Consider the following 26,724-nt stretch of genomic DNA (forward strand, 5'->3'; position numbering starts at 1 on the left):
ATTGGCAAGTACAACTTGACCACGACTCCTCCATGTTGACCACGTTCAACACTCAATGTGGTAGATATAGGTTCTTACGTCTTACATTTGGAATTAAAAGTGCCAGTGAAGTGTTCCAAAAGCAAATGGACAAAATCGTCAAAAAACTGAACTAAACTCACCCAATAGTAGATGATATTCTCATCAGTGGCAGAACCATTGAGGAACATAACAAGAACCTCTTGAGACTGAAAAAGAATGTGGTATCAAGTTGAATGCAGACAAGACTCAACTGTGTTTGCAGGAAGTGAAATTCTTTGGTGAAATACTTACCTCTGATGGCATGAAACCAGACCCGGATAAAGTTGAAGCAGTGCGCACAATGACAACTCCTACAAGCAAGAAGGAGCTTGAAGGTTATCTGGGAATGTTCACTTATCTTGCACAGTATTCCCCTTATCTTTCTGATGGGACGCAGGTTGAGAAGTGACTTACCGGTGCAATATGAAATGCTCAGACCTGAAGTTGTTGACTGTGATGCAGTGAAACAAGCAATCTCACAGTCACGAGAGACCCAGAAAGTCTACTATGATCAGAGTGCTCATCCAAGACCACCAATACAGGTGAATGACAGTGTGCGATTGAGGCAAGGGAAGGACTGGATCCCAGCTAAAGTTGTGAAATCTGCAAGCACTCCACGTTCTTTGGTAGTAAGAACTCAAGGTGGCTCAGAGTACCTACGGAACAAGCATGACCTGATTCCAACAAAGGAAAATCTTCCTGACGACTGCAGTACAATCCAAAGTCCTGATGGAACCACTCAAGGAGCAACTAATGCTACTCCAGAGAATGTTCCTGTACAGTTTCCAGACACTCCTCCAGACATGAATGTGTCGCAAAGCCTTGTTCCATCGAGGAACCCCATTGCATTCTCATCCAGTGGTCGACCAATCTTCAGACCACAGCAATTCTCTGAGTGACTCTAAAATTGCAATAATGGTTTTGATTGTGTTAAAGTTTATTGTGCTCAGAGTGTTATACAGTGATAGCTGTTTATGTGTTTGGAGATATTTTACCTGGGCTTCAATTAATTAATACTATTCATTGTTTTAGTATTAACCCAGTCTATATCCAATTCATCTGAAATTCCACTTTTGTTAGATCCAAGGTGTCAGCCACCATGTGGAGCACATGTGTTGATCCTGATCCGAGTGAACCAGATTTTTGAGCCTTGTGAATTGACTTTGTGTACCAGACCCGACTTGTTTCAACTGTTATTAAACGTACCCATGAACCACGCAACAAATGGTCCCGCGAGCCGGATAATAGTTGAAAATGAGTGACACTCGACGAAGTAAGAGACAGCGTCGAATTCCTCAACATTTGCAGGACTATCTGCATAGTGTACCTGATCCAAGTGAACATATTCAGGATGATGTCAGGTCAGTGACTTCTGTAATTCCTTCCCGCTCATGTTTTTCTGATTTTTCATCTACCGCTTCCTCAAATTTGTCAGAAAAACAACAAGCTGAGTTACAGAAAATTAAAGCAGCACAGAAATTATGTGAACTGAAAAAACAACATGAAGAAGAAATTCTTCATGATAAAATGAAAGATAAGCTTGATGAATGCTTGAGAGAAAAGCAGAGAATTCAATCATCACTGCAGAGACATCGTCAAATGAGGCAAGTAGAAGCTGAATTAGAAATGGCATCCGTTATTCATGGTATGGTTTCTGAAAATGATAAGGACATTGTTTTACCAATTAAGACTGAAACTGACATTGATGATAAATTAAATGTTAATGCATTTGTGTCTGAAGTGTCAAAGGTCACTGGTGCTACAAATATCACTGACAGTATCAGTGCCAGTGTTCCAGCTGGTGTGGTATCAAGTCTCAATGCCAATGCAAAGGAATTCAACTTACAATTTGGAGTGCCAATTTCTTCTCAGAATGTTGAATTTTCATTACCTGACATTACTTCATTGAACTTGAACTCGAATGTTACAGCTTCCAAAGTGTCAACTACGCCTGTTACCATGACAAGAGTCTCAACATCTGAAACCTCAGGGACAGCCTCCTGTCCTAGTACCAAGACAACTGAGCCAACCACATCTGTGTTCACATTTGCAGAGCCAATCTCTGTAAAGTCGGAGGTAATATCAACTCACAATTCAAGTGGTGCCATTCCAAAGAAACCTCAGGTTATCATGAAACAGAAATATGAACATAAACCAGTAAAACCCCAACATGTGTCAAATGTCACATATCCTGGTCACATGTCTAGTCTAGACTTTCCAAATGTCTCACCCTACAAGCCAGTGTTTTCACAATATGACCCAGTTGTGCCTCCATATCAGACAGGAATGTCTACATTTCATACATATCCAACATACACAAGTGGTATTAATCCAATGCCAAGCATTCCACAAATAATACCTCAACCAAATGTCATGCCACAAGCCTGTAGTTACTATCCCCAACAACAACAGCCAATTGCTAATGCACCAAATTATGAACTTCTTCTATCAGCATATGGGGTGCCAAAACCAAGATTACCCATGTTTATCAGTGGTAAAGAGAAAGTCTCCTTGATATTCACCCACAGCTCAGTGAAAGGTATAAATATGGAGTGCTCCTTGACCGTTTAGGAGGTAAACCACTCACCCTCGCTACCAGTTTTCTCCGTCATCCCACACCTTACACCAAGGCTGTTGAAGCATTGAAGGAGAATTATGGGCAATATCATAACCTAGCTAGAGGCGAGATCAATCGCATATTGACTCTCCCCACTATCAAACCTGGTGATTACGAAGCTTTTGACAACTTCGCCTTATCAATTCAGTCCCTTGTCGGATTGTTGACATCTGTAGATGGTAATGACTGCTATGAGCTGAAAACTGCCTCACATGTTGACACACTTCTTAAGAAGTTGCCAGGCTCCTTACGTGACAACTTTGTCGAGTACTGTTTGAATAAAGGGGTGATCAGTAATACCAAAAACTATGATCTTGTATCCTTTTCACAGTGGTTGAATGTCAAGTCAAGGGCAAGAAGGATTGCAGCTCATGCAGTTGCCGACAAGACAAACACCACTAAGTCAGATTCAAAAACAAAACAAGCTACAGCTATGCTCAACACACCTACCGGGTACAAAACTCCGAGTACGTCTTACCAATCTTACTGTGCCTATTGTAACAGCAAGGACCATCACGTGAATGCATGTGAAAGTTTCCACAAGTTGGAAACAAGGGATGTACTTCAATGGATAAAGGACAAAAACAGGTGCATCCGTTGTGGCAGAAATCATAAAGAGCAAGACTGCAACCTTAAGAAACCATGCCGAGAGTGCAAAGGTCGACATCTAACCATACTTCATGCTATCAATAAACTGAACAATATTACTGTGAAGAAGACAACTTCATTCTATCTAGACAATCCCAACAATGTGATGTTGAAAATTGTTCCTGTAACATTACATGGCAAATGTGACATTGAAACTTTTGCCTTGCTGGATGATGGGTCAATGCGAAGCATGATCTTGTCATCTGCGGTGAATGACCTTGAACTGTCAATAAAACCTGACTCCATATTGTTGACAACGATCCAATCTGAACCTTTTCCTTGTGATGGTCATAGAGTGAACCTCTCTATTTCATCCCCCTTTGATCCAGATACAAAGCATGAAATCAAAAATGTGTTCACCTCTGAACAAATGAACCTGTCCAACTATACATATCCTGTCAAAGACATTCAGGAAATATATCCTCACCTAAAGAACCTGCCTCTACCAGCCATCAGTGATGCCAAGCCTCTAATCTTGATAGGATCAGATAATGCTGACTTGATATTGCCCTTGCAACCAGTCAGAGCTGGACCTCAAGGAACTCCAGTGGCCATCTACACAAGACTAGGGTGGTCACTGCAGGGACCATGTGCCTTTGAACCTAACAGAAAGCAACACTGCTTCCTGACTCGAACTTTACACGAACCTCAACTCCAGATCACTGATGATGTTGAGAGGCTATGGAAGATCGACATCTTGCCATACACCACAAAACAGGTGACTCGATCCAAGCTAGACCATTTTGCCTTCAAAACCCTTGAGGACAAAACCGTCAAAGTGACAGTAGATAGTGAAATCCACTTCGCCACTCCTCTTTTCAGAATACCTGACAAGACTGTACTCAAAACAGGTAAAGAGTCTGTGTTAGAGAACATGAGAAGAACTGAGAGAAGACTCAGCAAGCATCCTGACATAGCATCCATACACAATGAGAAAATCCAAGAACTTGTTGTCAAGGGATATGTCAAATTGATAAGTGAAGAAGAAGCATCTTCAACACCAGAGTCCTGGTTTATCCCACATCACGTTATCGCACAACATGGTAAACACAGACTGGTATTCAATTGCTCATACGAATATCAGAAACTTTCACTGAATAAGCAGTTACTTCCAGGACCGACACTAGGTGCCTCCTTACTCGGGGTGTTTTTGAGATTTCGCCAACATATCATAGCTGTGTCAGGAGACATCAAAGCTATGTTTCATCAGATTCGACTGTTGCCTGAAGACAGAAACCTGCTTCGTTTCATTTGGAGGGAAATGGATACAGAGAGGGATGTCTCAATATATGAATGGCAAGTATTACCATTCGGTACAACTTGTTCACCATGTTGTGCCACATATGCAATTCAGAGACTGGGCACAGAAAACAAAGAGGAATATCCTGATGTGCACCAAGCAGTTAAAGATTCCTTCTATGTTGACAACTGCTTGTCTGGATTCCCTTCAGTTGATAAGGCCAGGGAGTTCATCAGTAGACTACGTCATGTTATGAAGTCTGGTGGATTCAATATCCGACAGTGGATAAGCAATGATCCTGACGTTGTTAAGGACTTGCCCAGTGAAGCCAGATCTGAAACTTGTGAATTGTGGCTCATGCAAGGCAACACTGAACCACACGAAGGAACTCTTGGCCTTCAATGGCAATGTGAAAAGGATCGTATCACTTACAAGTACAGACCCATTGCATATTCTACTCTGACACTGAATGTAGTATATAGGATACTAGCAAGTCAGTACGATCCTCTTGGATTCCTCACACCTTATCTAGCAAGAGCCAAAGTCATCGTTCAGCAACTGTGGCAACACAAACCTCAGTGGGGAGAACCACTTCCAGAATGTGAACTTCTCACAGAATGGCATCTGTGGGAATCTGAACTGAAACTTATGAACCAAGTCTCACTTCCAAGATGCATTGATCCACCTGAACCAGTCAATCAGAGACAGTTACATATTTTCTGTGATGCATCAGAAAAAGTATATGGTTCTGTCGCATACCTCAAGTCAGAGACCAATGATGGATCATCTCATGTCTCCTTTGTTGCAGCACGAAGCAGAGTAGCTCCTAAGAAAGCCCTCTCAATGCCCCGCCTTGAACTGTTAGCTGCTCTAACAGGAGCCCAGCTTGCCAGCACACTCACCAGTGAAATGACCATTGACATTCACAAAGTGATCATGTGGAGTGACTCAACAACTGTCCTAGCATGGTTGACGTCCCAATCATGTCGCTACAAAGTGTTTGTGGGAACTCGAGTAGCAGAAATTCAAACACTTACTGAATATCATGACTGGAGATATATCCCGTCAGAGGAAAACCCGGCTGATGATATCACCAGAGGAAAGACACTGCAGGACTTGTGTGCAGAGACAAGATGGAGAAATGGCCCAGCATTTCTAAACCTTTCAGATACTGAATGGCCTCTCAGTAATGCAAAACCAAAACCTGAAACTGATCCCTGTAGTGTTGAACTAAAGAAAGCCTTCTGCAGTCACATCACAGTTCAACCCAAAGCTGATACATCTCTACATCGATCATGGGAAAAACTCCTTGATGCCACAATCAATACTATCGAGGATCCCGATGGGGCGGCCTCCATCAATGTTACTGATGTTGAGAAAGCTGAACTACAATTGTATCGCCAAGCTCAGGAAGAATGCTTTCCAGATGAAATGAAAGCATTATCCAAAGGTCTGAGAATAGCATCTAACAGCAGGCTCTCGCAACTCAGTCCAGAGTATGATAAAGACCATCACGTCATACGTGTTGGTGGTAGACTGAGAAGATGTGATAACTGTCAATCGATGTAAAACATCCCATTGTTCTAGATCCAAATCATAATGTTACGAAGCTTCTCATAAAGAAATATGACTCTGACCTCCACCACTATGGTGCTGAAAGACTACACGGTGAAATCAGAAGAAAATTCTGGATTCTTCGAGGCCGTGAAGCTGTTAAAAAACATCAGAGACAATGCCATGATTGTCAGAAAGGGAGAGCAAATCCAGTGATTCCTTTGATGGCCGACCTACCAGAGGCTCGGCTAAGACTGTTCAAACCACCCTTCTATTCGACAGATAGACATTTCATTTAAAAGTGTGACACTTAAAGTAGTGTTATCCTTATTTTTAGCTTATGGAAAAAAGGGGATGTAATGGATCCTGTTTCGTTTACAGATTCCAGTTTTATATGTATTGTTGATTGGAGATTGCCGGACCAAGTTTTTGTACTTATCTTCACATGGCCGAAGTAAAGTTGGCTCGTATTGAGCTCGAGTTTTGTCATTAATACAAAGGTATTACAAATACCATGTCAACAAATCTGTACTGGAGTACACAATGTAATCTTGTAATTCCACTGTCTGGTTATAAGAAGTGTTCAATGTATATCTGGACTTATGTTTCTTACTTATTTCATTAATTTTTTTCAAAATTCCGTTTAATATTGTTTAAATTAATTTCAGCGAAATCGTGTGTGAAACGATCGGAAGATCGCATAACTCACTGTTATTAACAGCAACTACAGATTACCGCTATTGGTGCCTTGAAACAAATTTTAGTTGACAGAGAATTGATACATACATCATAAATGCCATACTTTGACTTGTAAAAAGTCATTTTTGTTGTAGTTTGACGATTCTATGTCAACCTGTAGTTCTCGAGATCACGCGCATGGAAGACTCGACGATGACTGGCCAAATTGTTCCATGTGAAAAAAAATAATCGGCAATAGTGATCAGCTGCACAGAAGTGCTACACTTAGGGTCATTATTATTTTTAAAATATCTTGTAAAAGCTGTAACTAAAATAACATGATATTGGAATATATTATGCCTGATAAAATAATACTTTCAGATACAAATTTTTAAACTTATCCTATCTCACACTATGCATTTCCTCTTATTCTTCAAATTCTGATGTGGAAACGTCCTAGAACAAAGTTTCCAGCTTCAAAAACATCAATCACCCCAACACATCCCACACATCACCAAATCACCACTGAGATCATGGGTCATGCACCACTGCAATCCCATGCGGCACGACCCCAGCGATCTGGTCACCTGACATATTCAAGCACACTCATTCTCAATTCTATCGCCTGAATGTTAAGACGTCACTTGAACAGAGAATTTTTGTTGTAATCTAATAAACGATATGGAGTCATCACGCCCCCTCTGCTCCGACTGCCATAGTCTGTTTTCCCCTCTCGATCCCCACCTCAGTTGTTGTGATTGTCGTGGGGTATGTGACATTGCAACACGTTGTACACAGTGTGCAAACTTATCGGAATCAGATTTCAAAACTTACCTACGCCAGTGCTCCAAACGATCAACTGATCGTAGATCCAAAGCATCAAACTATTCGAGGGAGCACAGTCCTTCCTCCGTGAAGAAACCCAACCGACAAGTAATATCTCATGTGAATATGCCTTCATTGTCTTGCAAGAAGGGGAATAAATCTACTAATTTGGCAACAGTTACTTCGCTTTCCGTAGAGGAAGATTTGTTGTCCGGCTCGTTTTTGAATGCTGACATTCCCGCTTGTAAACAGACCACGCCCCCTGCACGTGACAGCTCGCTGTCTCCTACAGTCGTCCCGCTATCAACTGACCACCGGACTGTACTGTTGTCTGAGCCTTCCCCCCTTCGTTTGAAGATGGGAGTCTCCCTTGACCAAACGTTGGGAAAATCTAAACATCGAGCTGAGGGGTGCCCTTCCCCCCATCCCGAGTGGGATTCGTCTCTTCTTCGCTCCATGCGCGATCGGGATACAGTTACAGCTCTTCCGACTTCCAATGGGGATAGCTCATGTGAACGAAGGGCGGTCGGGTAGCCTAGTGGTTAAAGCGTTAGCTCGTCACGCCGAAGACCCGGGTTTCAATTCCCGACATGGGTACAATGTATGAAGCCCATTTCGTGTGTCCCCCGCCGTGATATGGCTGGAATATTGCTAAAAGCGGCATAAAACCTCACTCACTCACTCACTCACTCATGTGAACGAGAGCTGGATGATCGGCATTGTAGCAGAGAAACCAGCGTTCTCCGTCGGACAACAGAGCTTCCAATACAATGTCGTCATCCTTTGTTGGATCCCGAGCCATTAAGGGATCTACGGAGCAATGACTCGCCAAATCGCTTTGCTTCACTTTTATCGACAAATCGCCATTCCTCCATGGAAAGTCGCTGCTCCTCGTGAGATTATTTTGTCGATATTTCACCAGATCATACCTAAGTTGATCAGCAGCTCGCTTCCTCTACAGATCGAAACCTGAGGAATCGACACTCTTGTTCTTAATGCCACTAAGGTCTTCTTCTGAAACTGTTCCAAAAAGGAAACTTAATGCTTTCCCAATAAATAGTAAGACAGATCTACAGTGTTTATTCAGTAACCGATGTATAACTAGTGCTGCCACACTTGGATATGAAGGAATGATAAGGGTTGTAACGAACCACCTTGATTGAGTTCAAGTGTTGGCATTCTACTTTTGAAAAATGATGTTTTCGAACGTCAATGTACCATGGGCTACGCCAACTAGAACGAATAAAATCACCCATGGTGTGTTCTGAAAAAACCCACAATATTTGAATCATATGGTATCATAAATATACACTAAGATAATACAACAACATCTGTTACCAATATCATAGATTCTCTTTCAGAATAAATCCTCCTTGGGGCACTTATTGCATTTTCCTTGCTCAAGAAAATCTACATGACAGTTAATAAAAAATGTTACCACACAAAAAACTTCGTTTTTGTATGATATACAACCACCTTTACAGTGCCTCACCCTCCACGGCGCCCCACGCCAGGGGGAGTAACTCTCACCCATATCACTTTCCTTTATGTCTTTCGACTGACAAGACGTCTGATTTTTCAAGAAAGTTTTCAAAGAGGAACCTAATCGTTCACTGAGAGACCATGGCTGACCAAACTGTATGTATGGTACATTTCTTTCCTTGCAAAGGCATAATACCTCGCATTGTAAAGTTATAGAGTTGTAATTCGATAGAAGAAACGCCACATGCACGGTACATTTGAATTCAAATGGCCGTAATGGCGTCCATTGTGTTGTCTGACACATGTAACACCAAGGCCATCAAAACGGCTTGGTTTTTTGTTATATCATACAGAATTGAACTACAGGTTTTCCTTTACATAAACCCAAGGTGGTGTGCTAGATTATAACTACACTTACCTTTTTTACGGGTTTTACACCTTAGCGCGTAACACGCCCCTTTGGTGTTATAATTATACTACGGACATTGGCTATTAGTATCGCGTTACAAATCGCATTCAACATTACGCCTTTGCTTCTGTTTTCACAATTTTGCATGTATCTTTCCGATCTTTATATCGCACTGGTACACTATTTTCCCGTCCCCCGCCCAACTCAGAATTTACGGTCTTTTTTACAGACCTTCAAACTTTGTTCGGGATGTGGGCTGAATATCCCAGCCCAGGACTAGGACCCAAGCTGCCTGAAGTGTTTGATAGAAGAGGGTCTTCAAGAGGACTATGAAGCGTCGGCATGCCGACCCTATCTACTTTAAGGGTTTACTTGAGGCAGGGGTGGACATTCACTCCAAGAAGGCCATTCTCCCCCCCCCCCCCCCCCGTATGTCTAAAAAGCGTGAAAATAAGGCAAAATCAACGCCTTCTGCTACTGTCTCCTCCGCCCCTTCTCCATGGGCAAGGATAGGGCTCTAGGGTCCCGGAGGTACCTAGCTCTAAGCCGCGTAAGTGGACCTCTCCCCTTGACTCTTCCCACACTGACACGCTGGGTCAGAAGTCTGCACCTGCTTGGAAGCAGCCGCTTCCTTCAGGTAAAAGTGCAGGGAGAGGCAAGAGATCTAGAGGCAAGGGCTGGGGCAAGGCAGCTGGTCGAGGCCAGCAGCCTTTTCGCGGGGCCTGGGAACCCCTCGGGTTCCCATTAGTGCCCGAAGAGCCCCGGGATGACCTACAGTCACCAGTTCTCGAACTTCAAACAGCCGGGATCCACTGCCTCAATCTGGATGTCCCCGTAGGCGGCCAACTGGCTCTATTCCTCAAGGAATGGGAGACAGTTACATCCAATCCCTGGACCATGTCCACTATCAATGATGGCCATTTGCCTCGGTGGAAACACCATCCACCCACCTTCTCCGGGATAAAGCACACCCCGGTGCCTGCTACCCAAGAGAAGGCGGAGTTGCTCCTCACCGAGGTCGACGCACTTCTTATGAAAGCTGCGATCGAACCGGTTCCCAAGGGACAGGAAAACGAGGGCTTCTACTCGACATATTTCCTAGTCACGGAGGGTTCAGACCTACAAGGGGTGTTCATTAAAGATTTCCCCTAAACCACTTAGGGTTATCATATTTGGTTGAAATTTCACATGTGTAATGATACATGTATCTATGGGTTATGTCTGAATTTGCAGCACAGAACTATTAATCTTACCACTTTTACAGGTGTTATGATCGAGTAGGTTGTGACAGTGGAGCCAGTAGAATACCGAGCAGTGATTAGGTTTTTATATTTGAAAGGTCGCACACCAAAAGAAACTTTCGATGAAATGAAAGCAACTTATGGGGAAGATGCCCCATCATATGACGTTGTTAAACACTGGCATCGCCAGTTCAAGTGTGGTCGGACATCTGTGGAAACAGCTGCCATTCCTGGTCGCCCCCATTGATGAGGACACTATCCATCAAGTGGAGACCGCCATTTTGGCAGACCGACGTATAACTGTTCACCAGTTAGCACAAGATGTCAAGATCAGTGTAGGATCTGTGGAAAAAATCATCCATGACAATTTGAACATGCATAAGGTGTCTGCACGATGGATTCCCAGGCTGCTCACACCTTTCCAAAAGCAGGAACGAGTCAATTGCTCAAAGGATCTTTTGGACATATGCCAAAATTACCAGGCAAACTTTTTTGACAGACTTATCACACAGGATGAAACGTGGGTCCATCACTATGATCCTGAGACTAAAGTTCAGTCGATGCAATGGAAGCATGTGGAGTCTTCACCCCCAAAGAAGGCACGTGTCCAACCCTCTGCAGGCAAGGTCATGCTCACGATGTTTTGGGACCAGCACAGAGTAGTGATGATGGATTTCTGCCATCCGTACCTCGACGACTGGTTACTAAGAGCTCTATCGCAATCCCTGAGTCAGATAGCTACACAAGAAGTGATAGACATTCTGATCACTCTAGGGTGGATAGTCAATCTCAGGAAGTCAGATCTGAGCCCTACTCAGAATCTTGTCTTCCTAGGGGCGAACTTCAACACAGTGAGCGGACATGTATCTCTATCACAAGATCGCATAGTCAAGGTCAGAAGTGTTACTTCCCAGTTCCTTCTGTCCACAAAACACACTGCTTGTACATGGCTCCAGTTACTGGGCAACATGGCGGCGACAGTGGATGTGGTTTGGCGGGCGCGCTTGAGAATGAGACCCATTCAGCAAGCGCTCCATTGACTTTGGGTGAAGTCGGAAGATCTTGAGACTGTTCTTGAGACTCCGCAGTGGCTCATTACACACCTTCAGTGGTGGACCGTGGTCGGGAATCTGTCCCAGGGGCACTCCCTCGACACTCCTGTTCAGTCTCTCACAGTTCAAACAGACGCGTCACTCTCTGGCTGGGGAGGCGTTCTGAACAATCACACTGCCTCGGGACTATGGTCCCAGCAGGAGATCAAACTGCACATCAATGTGCTAGAACTGAGAGCGGTCAGGTTGGTGTTCCAACGCTTCCTGGATCTGCTTCGTGGCCAAGTGGTTCGTCTAGAGATGGACAACCAAACGGCGATGACTTACATCCGGAAGCAGGGGGGAACATGTGTCTCCGTCGCTTCTCCAAGAGACGTGACAGTTCCTCCTATGGTGCGACACTCACGATATCAGGGTGATACCTGTTTATCTCCCGGGGGTGGACAACGTCTGTGCGGATGCTCTGTATCGCCGGATCCTCACTCCTCACGAGTGGAGGCTCGACCCGGGGATATTCGGGATTATCTCCCGGTAATACAGGTCGTTCCAGGTGGATCTGTTTGCGTCTGGGGTGAATCACTAGACACAAACGTTCTGCTCCCGAGTCCCGGACCCGAGGTCGGTGGCACTGGACGCCTTCCAGCTAGATTGGACGAACAGAGTTCTGTGGGCATTCCCGCCAGTCCCTCTGATTTCCAAGGTCCTATCTCAGCTAGCCACTCAGCCTGCGCGACTACTTGTGCTCCTGGCACCTCTTTGGTCGGCGCAGAGTTGGTTTCCAGTAATACTCAGGTTTCTGGCTCAGTCTCCTGTTCTATTACCTTTACGACCGGACCTCCTATCCCAGAACAGGGCCCTCCACCCCAATCCCAGGATTCAATGGGTGGCTTGGCCACTGTCAGGAATCCCCTCCAGAAGAGCAGTATTCCTGCACGAGTTGCAGACACAATACTGGCTTCGCGGAGGGATTCGACAAACGTTCAGTACAAGGATAGATGGGTGTGCGCTAGTGTGTCGATAGAGGGATTGCAGATCCCTTTTCTGAAGACCTCGTAGCGGTGCTCGCGTTCCTCCAGTTGCGACTAGATGACGGCCTGGCTGCATCGACAGTCCAGGGGTACTCTACAGCTATTGCAGCTTTTCATGTCCCTGTCGACGGGGCACTTCTGGGTGCACACCCATTAATGCAGCGCTTTTTAGCTGGTGTGGACAGGATCAGACCGCCTCTCGGCGGATCAGTCCCCCTTGAGACTTGTCAATCGTTCTTGATTGGCTGTCCAGTCCTTCCTTTCAGGATCTGTCGTCTCTCTCTCTTCAGCTGTTGAGCTGGAAGATGGCGTTCCTTGTGGCGGTAACGTCCGGCAGACGGGTAGGCGACATTTATGCAATTTCAGCCAATCCCGAACTAACTGTCTTCCACCGGGACAGAGTCAGTATTCGGCTGCCGGACTCTTACCGTCCTAAGGTCGCACACGCCTTCCACATGAATGGCTCCTATTGAGCTACCTGCTCTTTCACAGCCTTCCTCGTCGGGGACCACTGCAAGACATGCTCATGTCTTGGGGGTGGGGGGGAAGGTTTCAAGTTCTTGATTTATGATAAGCCACACATTACTGGTTATTTCATAGTATATGGTCGACCACGCCCTGTCTCTAGCCCCCGCCTCTCGACGGTGGTGCCTCACGATAAGGTTGGTTCCATTTATTGAACTCTTTTTTATTCATTGAAATAATCAGAATACGATGTATTTATTTACACTTGTTGCTGACGGATGCCACTTCCTAGATTATCTTCAGGAGTCTATCTTGATGCAATAAGTGCCCCAAGGAAGATTTAATCTGAAAGAGAATTTTACAAACCTGTAGAGGTTATGAATTCTCCTTGGGGCACGGCCACCCACCTCCCCACATTCCGTCAGTATTAGACATATGGAAAGTGTTTTGGGTGAGAGTTACTCCCCCTGGCGTGGGGCGCCGTGGAGGGTGAGGCACTGTAAAGGTGGTTGTATATCATACAAAAACGAAGTTTTTTGTGTGGTAACATTTTTTATTAAGGAAAAATGGTTTCAACTATGTCATGTAGATTTTCTTGAGCAAGGAAAATGCAATAAGTGCCCCATGGAGGATTTCATCAGAGAATTCATAACCTCTACAGGTTTGTAAAAATCTGTACACACCTATCATACCTTAAATCTTGAAATTAATGCATCTCAAAAAGGCAGAAGGTGTCAGCAAACTTGAAAGCAGATGACAAGACAAAGGCTGTATATCTGAGGGGTGTGATGAAGCCAATCGGTGCGCGCTGAGTCGTGTCAGCCTTTGATGAAATGTTGCGTGGGTAGTGTCTGTCTGGACTGCTGGTGTGGTCAGTGATGCCAAGTTTGACACAAGTGGGTAGAACTCTTGACCCCATCACTGGATGCCTATTCTGTAATTCCTATTCTTTGAATGACATTGTTATATACTTGTTACAACTTAACTGTGTTTGTGTATCATATTCAAGTTGGTATTTTAGCTATACAAAGTGTGCAGTGAGGCCGTCTTATTGTTGATAGTCATTCTGGAAACATAAATGCAATGTTTCATTAATGCGCTCATGTTAATTTTAAGATTTACAGTATTCTTGTATCAAACTGCTGAGGAGATGTGAACTACTATGAAGCCTCTTAATAGTTTTGCTACAGCCTCCTGCGGACTTCTAACCTTGCCATCTGTCATGGACTTGCTGCTAGTCACTGCCTTGTTGGCTACTGGGGGTGTACAGTTTAAAATTTTGACCACCATGTCCTCTTGATCAGACTGTTTTGTGTCAGATTGTCTGTCTGTGGATCAGTCAGAATCACAATGCTCACTTGGCATATGAGTGGGAGTTTGACTTCTTGACATTTAATCGCTAAGCTAGTTCTGCCAGGGCGATGTAATCTCCGTCCTTGGAAATGCAACCTTTCCTGGGGTGAGTTCTTCTTTTGGGATGCCCACTATCTTTGGGATGTCCCATTCTTCTATGTCTGCAATTCTGACGTGTTCTGCTTGTGCCTTCGTGGTTATTCCATCAAGTTGACTACGGATTATGAATGTTACAGGTGACATTTGGTCTATTACTCTGGAGCTTACTCTTCCTCTGATGGACCCGTGAAGATCCGGGGTAGAATAGGACTTCAGCAACCCATGCTTGCCGTAAAAGGCGACTATGCTTGTCGTAAGAAGCGACTAACAGGATCGGGTGGTCTGGATGCTCATGATGTCTATCACTGGATTGTCTAGTCCCTACTCGATTATTTACAGACTGCCGTCATATAGTTGGAATATTGCTGAGTGCGGCGTAAAACATCAAACCAAAATCTTTCCCTGATAGGACCTGTAGTTGACGGGATCTCCCACTTTGATAAGGTTGGGTTCACTCTTTCTGTGGGGGCACGGGTTGCCCAGTCGTCTAAGGCGCCGCGATTGGCTGTGCAGAGTTGCGTCCCTTGAACATGCCAGAAACCTATGATTGTGGGTTCAAATCCTGGTTCGCCCCGATTATGTTTCTAGGTTTGTCAGCACCATACCCGTGCTCATGGGTTTCACCGAAGTGGTAAACGTCTGAGACCTGCATCACTTCTGGCTTTCCTCCCATATTAAGCTGACATGCTGTGATATAACTGGAATACTGTTAAAAGCGGTGTTAAACCCAACTCACTCACTCACTCGTTTACTCTTTATGTCAGCATATTTTGCTTGTCTCTGCTTCACTTTTTTCATGTCATGAACCAATGTCAAATTGGAACCAAATGTTCTGCTCGTGAGTGGCTGATGTCAAGGTTTTCCCTAATTACTTTCTTTTTTTAGAAACCATGTGCCAAACCATCAATGAAAAATCCTACCAACTATCTCTCGACCGCCATGCCATTGCCATCTTGTCCTAATACAGCATGTGCCTCTTCTGCTAAATTCAGGAGTCTTTCCGGAAACATTTGTACACTCTCCCCCGATTTTTGTCTCAATGACCTAAGCAGCATGAGTGCATGCTGTGGGTCTGTAAATTGAGGTGAAACGCCTTGATAATTCTAAATTCTACTTTTAGTTCTTCTCATGCTACTTGATCATGGTCATTCATACACCTGTGAATAAAAAAAGGCTCCCTGCACCCGAGCTACTCAAGTAGGCAATTAGCTTAAACTGATTTGCGTTTGCATTTGTGAGGACATCCTATTTTTCAATACCTTTATTCACGAGAAGTATCTCCGTCTGTGGTCTTGAAGTGTCTCCCTGTTTTGCCAAATCACCTTGCTATTTATGCAGAGTTTTGACCTTAAACTTTTGCCTGCAGAAGGATCATTTCCAAGCCAAAATGTAGTAAACATCTTGTTACTGTCGACTGACTGACTGGTCACCCATTGCTTTGACCCCTGGCCAGTCCGTACAGCAAGGTGAACAGAGAGATAAAACTTGATCAGATAACGATACTCTAAGTTGATCAGTTCTTGACCCAATGATAGGAATAGCCAACATCGAGGGATAAAAAAGCAACAATGCAATGAACACTTGGCAGCCATAAGTCAGTTATCCCTGTGGTAACTTTTAAAGTGTGACAATAAATTGACATACTGTCTCAAAGGGACAGGCTTTCATGGTCTGTAATCGTACTGAAAATCAAAATCAAGCGCGCCCTTATGCTCTATGCGAGGTTTTTTTCCTCGCTTAGCTCGCCTTAGGACACCTGCATTACCCTTTGACAGATGTACTGCCCCTGTCAAACTTCAGAACGGGTCGCCCAGCCGCCGAGGCTGACGGTCTTAAAGCCAGGAACTGTGCCCACGAAGGCCACGTCTCCTACTCCACTGAACAAGTAAAGAAACGATGAAAGTAGTGGTATTTCAACTGCGTACATTGCTGCACTCCCACCTATGCTACACCTTTCATGTCGCTTCACAATGCCTAACTGAAGTCAAGCTCAACAGGGTCTTCTTTCCCCGCTGAGGATTCCAAGCTGTCATTTCCAGCTTATAAGAAGGCTTTCATGTCGGGACGGCATTCCAACCCATTTTTGTTGAGCTCAAGTTGGAACAGTGTGTACCTATCAGGCAATGAACAAGTCATTTTCGGAAAAGAAATTCAACTGCCTCGACAGGATGTTTCCCATATTGAGAGAAAATATGGTGTAACATAAAAAAATAGAGTTTTTATTGAGGGATGAAAACTCATTTGTCGTCTGAGTGAATAGTCTGTACATCCCATGATGTCAGATTACAGTAACGGGTAATATGTTATTGACAAGATGTGATCCGGTTCCTTGTTCCACATGGTATAAAAGACAATACAGTGGTCCCTCGTTATTGCGCTCTTCGATGTAGCGGTAAAGCATGGCTCCCAAAATTTAATAACATTTTTAATAAACTCAACTTTTCCAATGACCCAATGTTTTCCCCATCTCAGAAAACATTATCAGCTGATCACCTTGATCATGTAACACCGAAAATACCAGTCAACAAATCCATACTGAAGTACGCAATTTAATCCTATTATTATAATATCTGGTAATAAAAAAATTGTTCATTGTTTATCTGGACTGGGTGTTTGCAATATATTTTATTAATTATATTCAAAATTTCATTCTATAATTATAATAATGTTTACAATAATTACGGCTAAATCGCATGCGAAGTGATCGGTAGATCGCACAACTCACTGTTATTTAAAGCAACCAGATTACCGCTATTGACGCCTTGAAACAAACTTTAGTTGCAAGAGAATGGATACACATATCATAAATGCCGTACCATGACTTGCTAAAGTCATATTTGAGGCAGTTTGAGCATTAAATGTCAACATAACGTTTTTGCAATTGAAATACATGTAGCGCAGGAAGTCCCTACGGTGACTGGTCAAAATCGTTCCATATGTCAAAATATATCCGGCATACCATCTGTACCAAAGGGCAACGCTTATGGTTCTTATAATTTTAAGTATCTATGTTGGAAGCTGCGACTAAAAAACACGATATTGGAATATATTATCCCTGATAAAATAATAATTTCAGATACAATTTCTTCCGACCATATTGCATCCAAATTCTTTGAAGTTGTATCATTGGGTACGTTTTAACTGAATCACCGGTAGATTGGGAGGAAACGTGTGCACAGCTGATTGCTATTTCCGGCTTAGTTTACAAGAAAATACACATGGTAATCTTAATCTCTGCATATAAAAAAATGCCTTGGAAAGCAGGAAATACATTTTAAATGATAAATCATCATGACTTGTGATGTTTTATTTCAATTTTCATACATTTATTGAACAAGTTCGTGGGTTTTTTTAAAGCGCATATTAATACTCGACAATTTTTTTCCACAATCATAAATAACTTCTATTCTAATCTTTTTTGAAACTCTGAAACGTGCAACGTAGATCGTGTTAGGTAGGCAGAGCATGTATACTGTTTTGTTGGTCATCTACCACCTACCACCTTTTAACTACGACTCGTTTAATTCGCTGATCATCTATAATGCTCATCAATTATTTGGACCCTGAAGGTAGCGTTGTAGCGAGGGATCACTGTATATAGAACTGTTAACAGTTTATTGAGCATGTTTTATTTTCTCATGCTCAATTGTGTTTACATTTTTATATTATGTGAGTTTGTTTACACAGAGTATTATTGTTATTGTGGACATTAGCTTTTTTCGAGACTATGATTATATTAAAACTATTACCGCCACCAGCATGTATGTCGAGTCCTATTTGTCATGTTTCAATTTTCGTGGATGCAAACAAATGCAGATCCCCTCAATGATGGATAATTGAAAAACAAATATTTGTCAGTTACGGATGGATACAAATATAAATATATATAAATATATATAAATATATATATATAAACCAACACCATGAAAACTTTTAAGTATGTGCTTTTCAGAGATATATTCTGTTGCCTCCAAGGCCTTGGTGTTGGGCGGCGCCTTGGTATTATAAAATATGATGCGTTTGTTGCATGAATGAAAAGATATGGGGTATATTTTATATTAAAACTTGTAACAAAGCCGTATGAAGGAGTATATTACTCGAGACATATCATATTAGAATATCTTTGGAAATTAAAATTGGTACATATATACATAGAACTATTCTTCTAACCTCCGTATGAGGCTATGCGAACTCCCCGACATTGAAAAAGTATATAGAAAAATTGATATGTATATTTCTATACTACCGTGCTGTCATATCACCATATGACAGCACTATTTCCCACGAGAAGGGAATACAAAATGGGAGAAAAATAATGATAATGAGATATATCTTAGTATTCTGTGGACCACCCCCGTGGTCTAGTGGTAGAGTCCGGAAAGTGGAACGTCCGGGGTTCAATCCCGAGCCGCATCATACGATTATACTTGTTGTTACCCTGTCTGGCGCTCGGCATTAAGGGGCTAAAACAAGGACTGGTCGGCTCGGAGTCAGTATATTGTGTCTGAGTGGGGTATTCATGTTAAACTGCGGCATGGTATCTCAGTGAGCTAGCACTATAATTGGTCCGGACTAGTACAAGCAGCCACACACACAGATACATGTGCATGCACGTCGCTATATAAGTGCAATACCACCTAGTATTCTGCGATAATATTCGTGATATAGTTCTTGCACCGATTCCAATCTGTAAGAGGTAGTCAATCTCTTGATCAATCATAGGCTTGTTGCAGACCTTCATTGTGGTGTCCCCTTCTTGAGAGCATCCCAGTTCCATCCTGTCAACTGTACCCTCTGGTAGAGCGATGTCTTTGTTCATCTCACTCGCCAAGATGTGTTTCAGGTTAGTGGTTGTTTCATTCCAATCCATTCTACAAAAACAATATGCCTTGTATAGAGGAATAGATTCTTAGGTATAATGCAATAATACCTTCTGTTTATTTACTCGCCGGAAATAAACAGGGGATACGCCCTAAAGTACTGTCGGAAATGCTAGAAAACTGCTTTTTGCCTGTTAAAAAAGATATAATTTTCCAAAGACTGTTACTGAAATATCAAGAAACTACCGATCGCCCTACCTGTGGTTTGAAGTATTTCAGTCACAAGGAGTCCCATCGACAAGTTTACAGGAGGCAAATTCGACCGAAGTTCACATTAATTCTAAGTCCAATGATGGCAATCTGAAACAGACTATAGAAATATGCGCACGTGACTGCGTTATAATGATTATTATGTAGTCTTCATAAAACATCTAATCCACACACAAAAACATTTTGAGAAAATTCTATATGTGCATCTTCTAAATGACAAAATGACGCTGTGTTTGGTTTGTTAACCTTGCTCCAATGAGGCATGTTACATTACACTTGCATACCCATAACCATGGTACACGATCTGGAGTCTGTACTTGGAAATGTATACAAGTTCTTTACACTTTAGAGAGATAGAGGGAAACCATTTATTAATTTAGATTGCCCAACTCTTCAATTCATACCATCAAGTCTACTGTATGATAAGGAAACTAGACAGTATAGGGGCGGTCTCAAAAACAAAACCGGGACACAAAAGGATATTAGACAGCTTTGATACGGGGTGATTAGGCATATAGTGTAAAGCTTTATGAGCAGAAGGTAACCCTGACTTGTAGTAGAATTTGGGAGGAATTAAAGATACAATTAATGTTTCCCAGACTGCACTAACTATTGCTTTTCAAGAGATGGGATTTCAATACACTGCCCGTGGCAATGACCAAGCACTTTTCAGGGGAAAATATTCCATCCTGTCTATGAGGTCACATTATCTCCGAACCAATTAATAACTGCCACTGTCAGGGCATCCAGATAATTTACCTTGATGAATCATTCGACTGACTACATGTATACTGAACAACAAAAGTTCCTGTGATATTGAATAAGATTTAATGCAAAGTTATGATTTTTTACCAAATCTGAAACAATTTCGGTTTGCAACAGATAAAAGACTCCTGTAAGTGTTCAAATGGTTTAATTTGCCATACTGACTTCAGAAAATGCGTGATTTCATAAAAAAACATGAACATGCCAAAATGTCAATTTACAAATCAATAGCGTGTGTCCACCTCTGGTTGCGATGCAAGCAACACATCTTCGTTTCATGGAATGGACCAGGCGTCGCACAAAGTCCTCTTGGATATCTGTCCATATCTGCTGGAGCATGTTTCATCCCACATGTGCTCGATTGGTGAGAGATCAGAAGAGCAAGCCGGCAAGGGGACGACATTCACGTTTTGTTGAAGAGTATCCTGAACAAGTCGAGCAATAAGGGGCCGGGCATTGTCATGTTGAAACGGCAAAAATGGATGATCTCGTCGCGGTAGCGCTGTCCATCGAGATTTCCCTCTACCACTATCAAACGGGTCCTCTGTCTTGCTGTAATCCCATACCATAACACTGCCGCCCCTGAACCGATCTTCTTCCATGACACAATGATTGACGTAATGTTCACCTCGACGTCGGTACACTCAAATCCCTCCATCGCTGTGGCTGAGGTGAAAACGAGACTTGTCAATGAAAAGAACTTGTCCCCACTTCATGGCCGTGCAGCGTAGACGCTGTCTGTACAACTGTAGACGTGCTTGACGGTGGTTTCCTGTCAAAATAGGACGTCTGGCGGGTCTTCTGGCACAATCCCTGCACATCTGGGGCGACGACGTATGGTTTGTGAAGATATTTGTCGAAGGCCAGGGATGCTTCTTGCAGTCACTGTTGCTGGCTGGAATCGAGTTTGTAGGTGTGTTGTTTGAATCCAGTTGTCTTGTCGATTATTGGTTACGCTTGGCCTGCCACTCCGAGAATGGTCTCAGACTGCATTCGTCTGTTGCCAACGTTGCCATAAACACCAAATGGTGTTTCTGTGGACGTTAAATTGTCTTGCAACATCACGTTGACTCGATCCTGCTTCAAGCATACCAATGGCTCGCAGGCGCTCATTTTCGGACAGGCGTGGCATTTCGTAATGTTGAATAATTGCGTAATTTTGTTGTTTTTCTGAGTGGTTGTTGTCAGCACGATGCTAAACAATGCATATGGAATCCCGTTAACGCACATGTTTTATACCCATTCTTGGACAGTGAAATGTATTGGGCTTGCAAAGGTCAACTTTTGCATGGAATGCATGCTTTTTCTGTATCAGTTGCGTTTTTGTATCTTGATTCCATACACGTACTACAATACTGAAAACCAAACTTTACAAGTTTGAAAAATACACTAAAATATTGGTGCCACAGGAACTTTTGTTGTTGAGTATGTATCTATCTATATCTATCTCTATCTATACATATACATATATAACAAAGTATGAGTTATTTAGAATAACTGTCATAAAATAATCTTATGATTATCTGTACAATATTTCAGTGTTACCAAGATGACGATCTGACTCATATTGCCGATACCACACACGTGTCCCTGTTCAGTCCTGAGTAAGATTCCAAAATGAAGATGCGGCGTTCATTTGGTTCAATTTGGGATCACCGTCTTCGATCTTCCTTACTGGTCCATGAACAATCATCAGAGCCTTATGGAGTTGCACAGAAGTCAGGAGACAAAAGTACTTGGTACTATACCTTGGGATGCCATGGACCTCGAGTACCTTGTAGGTTCTGGGCAACCAGCTACCCCTCGCCATAGATCTCGCACTGTGATGCTCCTGTTCTTTCAAGTACTGATGGTATGAATGGCAAATATTTTCTCACCTTTTCCTTAGTCACCGCATCTAAGGCCCCCTTATTAGGGTCCCATAGGACCGTCACACCTCTTACCGAGTCTGGGTTCAGACAATACTGCCCAACCATGGAGCTTGGCAGCAGTCAGTACGGCGGTGCATATCTTGTTATGTCATTTGTTTCGGCTCCGTTTGCCCACTGACATGTCCAAGCGTCTCTGTATGAAAAACACACTGTCTGCACTTCACATCACCTGTCGCACGTCCCCGATGCAGCGCCTCCCTTGTGGGGTAGGTGTTGGTGAACAGCTTAATAGCCAGTGAGTACTCGGACTCTGAGAGGGTCTCCCCCTGCAACCACCAGTTCGATGCTTTATTGTTCCTCAGTAGACATGTGCCTAGCCCTTGGACTGAATGGCACTCAGGAAGCCCCCATTTATCTTCCAGTCGTCTAAGGCACTCCTCCGCAATTATCTCTTCATTGATTGTATGCAACAGATCTTTAGAGTAAATAACCCGACTTTTTGATTGCACAATGCTAAATGGAACCATGTACCAAAGACAAGGGAGGCCTAAAGTACTCACGGAAATAAAAAACAAATGTTTTTCTCAATTTAAAAATCGACACAAAGTGTTACGTAGCTGTAAATACGAAATAACAAAACAACTCGAAAAAGTACTAGTCTGGATTTGCTAGTTTCATCTCAGTGAACAATACAAAATGTACTTTACAGGAGGTAATTTGTCTGCACTTTCAACATTCAAAAATAAAACTAAGTCCAAATTGACATGGCAGAAACAGACTATAGGTATTATGTACCTCTTCCCACCTGTCGTCAAGGTGTCATAGGTCACCTTGATGTACTTACACCTGGTCATGCCCTGTTTCACAATAGTCTGTATTATTCACATTTTTACACACAGGCATAAAAACATTTGATACGCTGTATTTGTGCCACGGCCAAATTAGTACTAATTTAGTTGTTTGAATATTTACATATTTTGTATATTAACTGCATTTATTTAAGATCTGAGGTCGAAAAACAGTTTTTTTTCATTTCCGTGAGTACTTTAATCCTCCGTCTCTACTACAGGTGTAAAGAAAAGCCGATGCAACTGTTGGATGAAGGTGACTTTATCTTTCACAATGTTGTCCAAGCGATCGAGCAACCCATAAACGGGTCCCACTGTCGCAAGAGAATATTGGAGACTGGGAATCGCGTACTTGGTGAGGAGGCACACTTTTTGGCGGGGTTTAAGCAGCACTCAGGATATGCCTTTGCACCATTTGATCAGCGAATGGGTCCAGGTCTTCCTGTGGTCCCTACCCACGGATCTACAAGAGCGCCAAGGTACTTTACTGACGTACCTGGATCAATCCATGGGATTTCGCCTTCATCGAGTACCGCCGCCACTTCCATGTTCACCGTGTACGTCTGTTTCCCGTCTTTGGGTGTGATAGTGAAGCAGTATGACTTCCGCATGTTTAGCTTTAGACCAGTATCCCGGCAAAACATCTCGACCAGGCCCAAGTTAGTTTAATGACCTTCCATGCCACTACTTGCGCCAATACCACCAGTGAAACCACGTTGTCTAGGATGTAGTGTGACTGATGTTTGCAACCTACTAGTGAGAACCTTTGTGTATAACCTTACTGCGACTGATGCAATATTGAGTGGACGCCAGTTGCCTATGGCTCACCCCCCCTTTCGGCAGTAGTATACTCCTATTCGGCTTGAGTTGGTTAAGGATTGTTCTGGCAAACAAAAAGCAGTTGCAAAGTGGCACCATTACCCCCCCCCCCCCCCCCAATCTTCATCCTTGACACGTCAGAAAGCATCTCCCTAGGTTCAATTGGTTTCAGTATGTCAGAGTTGTCAATCAACTTGCCAGGAACAGGGTAGCCAGTAAGATCAACTTCGATGGAGTCACCCTCGAACCTTTTCTTGTATGCACCTTCTATTTAGGCAATAGGTAACGGACATGAAGTATCCTGTTTGCCATCAAGGATTTCTGCCACTTTTGATTATATGCCCAGAGCTGTTGCACCCTTCGAAATTCCGCCACTTTGCCCCTGAGATCGGCCCCCCATAGATTGCCTTTGCCTGACATTTTGCCTTTTCTTCCTTTGTTATTCTGCCCTGTTTGTCATTCGCCCTAGCTGAACAAGCATGTCATCATAATCCTCTACAGATGCATGTCCAGCTAAACAATCATGCAGCAGAGCTACAGCCATGTGGGTTGTCACACATTGTGTCCTTAACCTTCTCATAGTAAATTCAGAATTGCTACCGTCTTTGATCATCAGTTATCTCTCTTGGAGTTTCTTCAATCTCTCCTTCACCCACTAGGGGTTCAGTTGAACTATCCATAGCCAGGCTAAAACCCTGCTCCTCTTCCTTAAGGATGCATGTTTAGTGCTTATTTCTTTCGCTGTTCTACCTGTTCTATTGTTTTTTAGCAATTAGAGTGTTAATCTGCTTGCACCCTTGGTAGACTACCTCAAACTCGTCTAGTATCATGACTTCACAACTTGTCCATTTTTGTGTCCAGGGGGACAGCCACTTGACGAACCCATTTACTTCTAAATTTCTCCGCTATTCTGCCTTCCTTTGGAATGTGACGTGGCCTTGACCTTAAACCAAAATTTCCTGAATATCCCATGCTCATACACTCGTTACTCCAACACTGCCCACACAGCTTGCTCACACTCTCATCATCTCTCATACGGCTTCCATATTTCCGCCACTATCGTACTCCTAGTTCCTATCTATAATCTATTACCTAGGCATACATAATAAACAGGACATAGATAGATAGCGAAATATAATTGTACCAATGCTGCTACGCAACTGAACAAGTTCACTTGGAGCTGTAGCAATTATTTCAACACATTTACAATTCAAGTATATACCCCTGTTCACTTCTTTGGAACCACAATCTACCTCAAGATGTTACGCATGTCATCGATCCCAATTGCGTGGATCAATGCTCATGATATCAATCACTGGATTGTCTGGTCCAGACTCGATTACTTACAGACCACCGTCATATAGCTGGAATATTGCTGAGTTCGGCGTTAAACAACAAACAAACAAACATACATACATATTAGCCTTTCACAAAGCCGGCTATTTCTGATGGTGAGCAGCCCTTACACCTTGAGTGCCCCGAGCTACGCCCTCACGTCGCTTGACCGTGAGCTGCATCCATACGTCTTGCTACGAGTCCCGTGCCAGTCCAAGCTACGAGTCCCGGACACTACACAACCAAAGACACATTACTAACAGTGTCTGATACCATTCCTATAACAACCAAGAATGCGTTTACATACATAATGGAGTAACTTACATATGGTAAGCTGACATTGTTTTACTCAAATAACAAAGTTTTTCAACATGCCTAGCTTAAACCAACGTCAATGAGAGGTTATTTACATACAAATGTGCCTTGCTCAAATAACCTTTATCAACTGCACTGACCCCAACTTACTGCAGGCAGACTTACTTTGCTAGCCCAAAGGTACAGTTACAGTGACATGAAACTACATGTCGTAGTTAGAACTTATAAAGTGATGTTTATGTACTATTTGACAGGACGTACTACATTGGCGCCGAAGCGAGGCTCATATGTCCGACTTTGTGAGGTATAGACTGTATACACAATTATGTAAATTCCAATCTCAAATGACATACTGCATATATTTACAAATTATTAAAGAAGACATAATGCGTACAAACAATACAATCATTAAAAGTATAACACTCACGCCACGAAAGCTAGGGACATCACACAAACCACAGGGTCTAAGCATGACACACACTCCAGACACACAGACCAACCTGGTCAACGTTTCTCCAGTGACTGCCCAGAATTAAGATTCAAATTGTCCAAATAGCATGATGGTTATATGTACAAATCAAGCAAAGCATGCAAGCCCATCCACTCACTTCAACCAGCTTACATAACTTCACAGTCATAATCACTTACAGTTCAACCACTCCTGTCAGACCACTCTCAAGCACACAACCCATACAGTTAAACCAAATTAAAATGACATTGTGATCTTGACAGTGTGCACTGGTATTGGACAAAGTATTGGGAGATACGACGGTGTTGATCTTCAGTGAATTGTCAATATGTGTTTATAGAATGTATATTTTTGTGCCCAGACACTTGCATTATTTGGTGGGCTGGAACGACCTTACTGGACATTGATTCTATCATGTGTTTCCTAGCACTGTGATTACTGACGCGTTTGGCGGATGAAAG

At 43.0% G+C, this 26,724-nt stretch overlaps 1 protein-coding gene and 2 long non-coding RNA genes across 3 annotated transcripts; 2 read left to right on the forward strand and 1 right to left on the reverse strand.

Annotated features, from left to right (window-relative positions):
• Positions 1-1,411: 1,411 nt before the first annotated feature.
• LOC124119260 lies at positions 1,412-6,335 on the forward strand. Its single transcript, XM_048403978.1, has 4 exons — positions 1,412-1,421; positions 1,991-2,136; positions 2,589-6,061; positions 6,188-6,335. The coding sequence occupies exons 1-4, from the start codon at positions 1,412-1,414 to the stop codon at positions 6,333-6,335; spliced, it is 3,777 nt and encodes a 1,258-aa protein (XP_048259935.1).
• Positions 6,336-16,641: 10,306 nt separating this feature from the next.
• Positions 16,642-20,990, forward strand: LOC124119267. Its single transcript, XR_007217753.1, has 3 exons — positions 16,642-16,779; positions 17,142-17,143; positions 20,976-20,990. It is a non-coding gene; the product is annotated as an uncharacterized LOC124119267 (long non-coding RNA).
• LOC124119268 lies at positions 19,294-26,308 on the reverse strand. The gene is made up of 4 exons (XR_006858613.2): positions 26,222-26,308; positions 25,613-25,713; positions 19,830-19,941; positions 19,294-19,622 (listed from the first exon to the last, which is right to left on the reverse strand). It is a non-coding gene; the product is annotated as an uncharacterized LOC124119268 (long non-coding RNA).
• Positions 26,309-26,724: the final 416 nt, after the last annotated feature.

The sequence above is a fragment of the Haliotis rufescens genome, unplaced genomic scaffold (assembly GCF_023055435.1).
Source record: "Haliotis rufescens isolate VD_foot unplaced genomic scaffold, xgHalRufe1.0.p SCAF_30, whole genome shotgun sequence".
NCBI classification, from domain to species: Eukaryota; Metazoa; Mollusca; class Gastropoda; order Lepetellida; family Haliotidae; genus Haliotis; species Haliotis rufescens.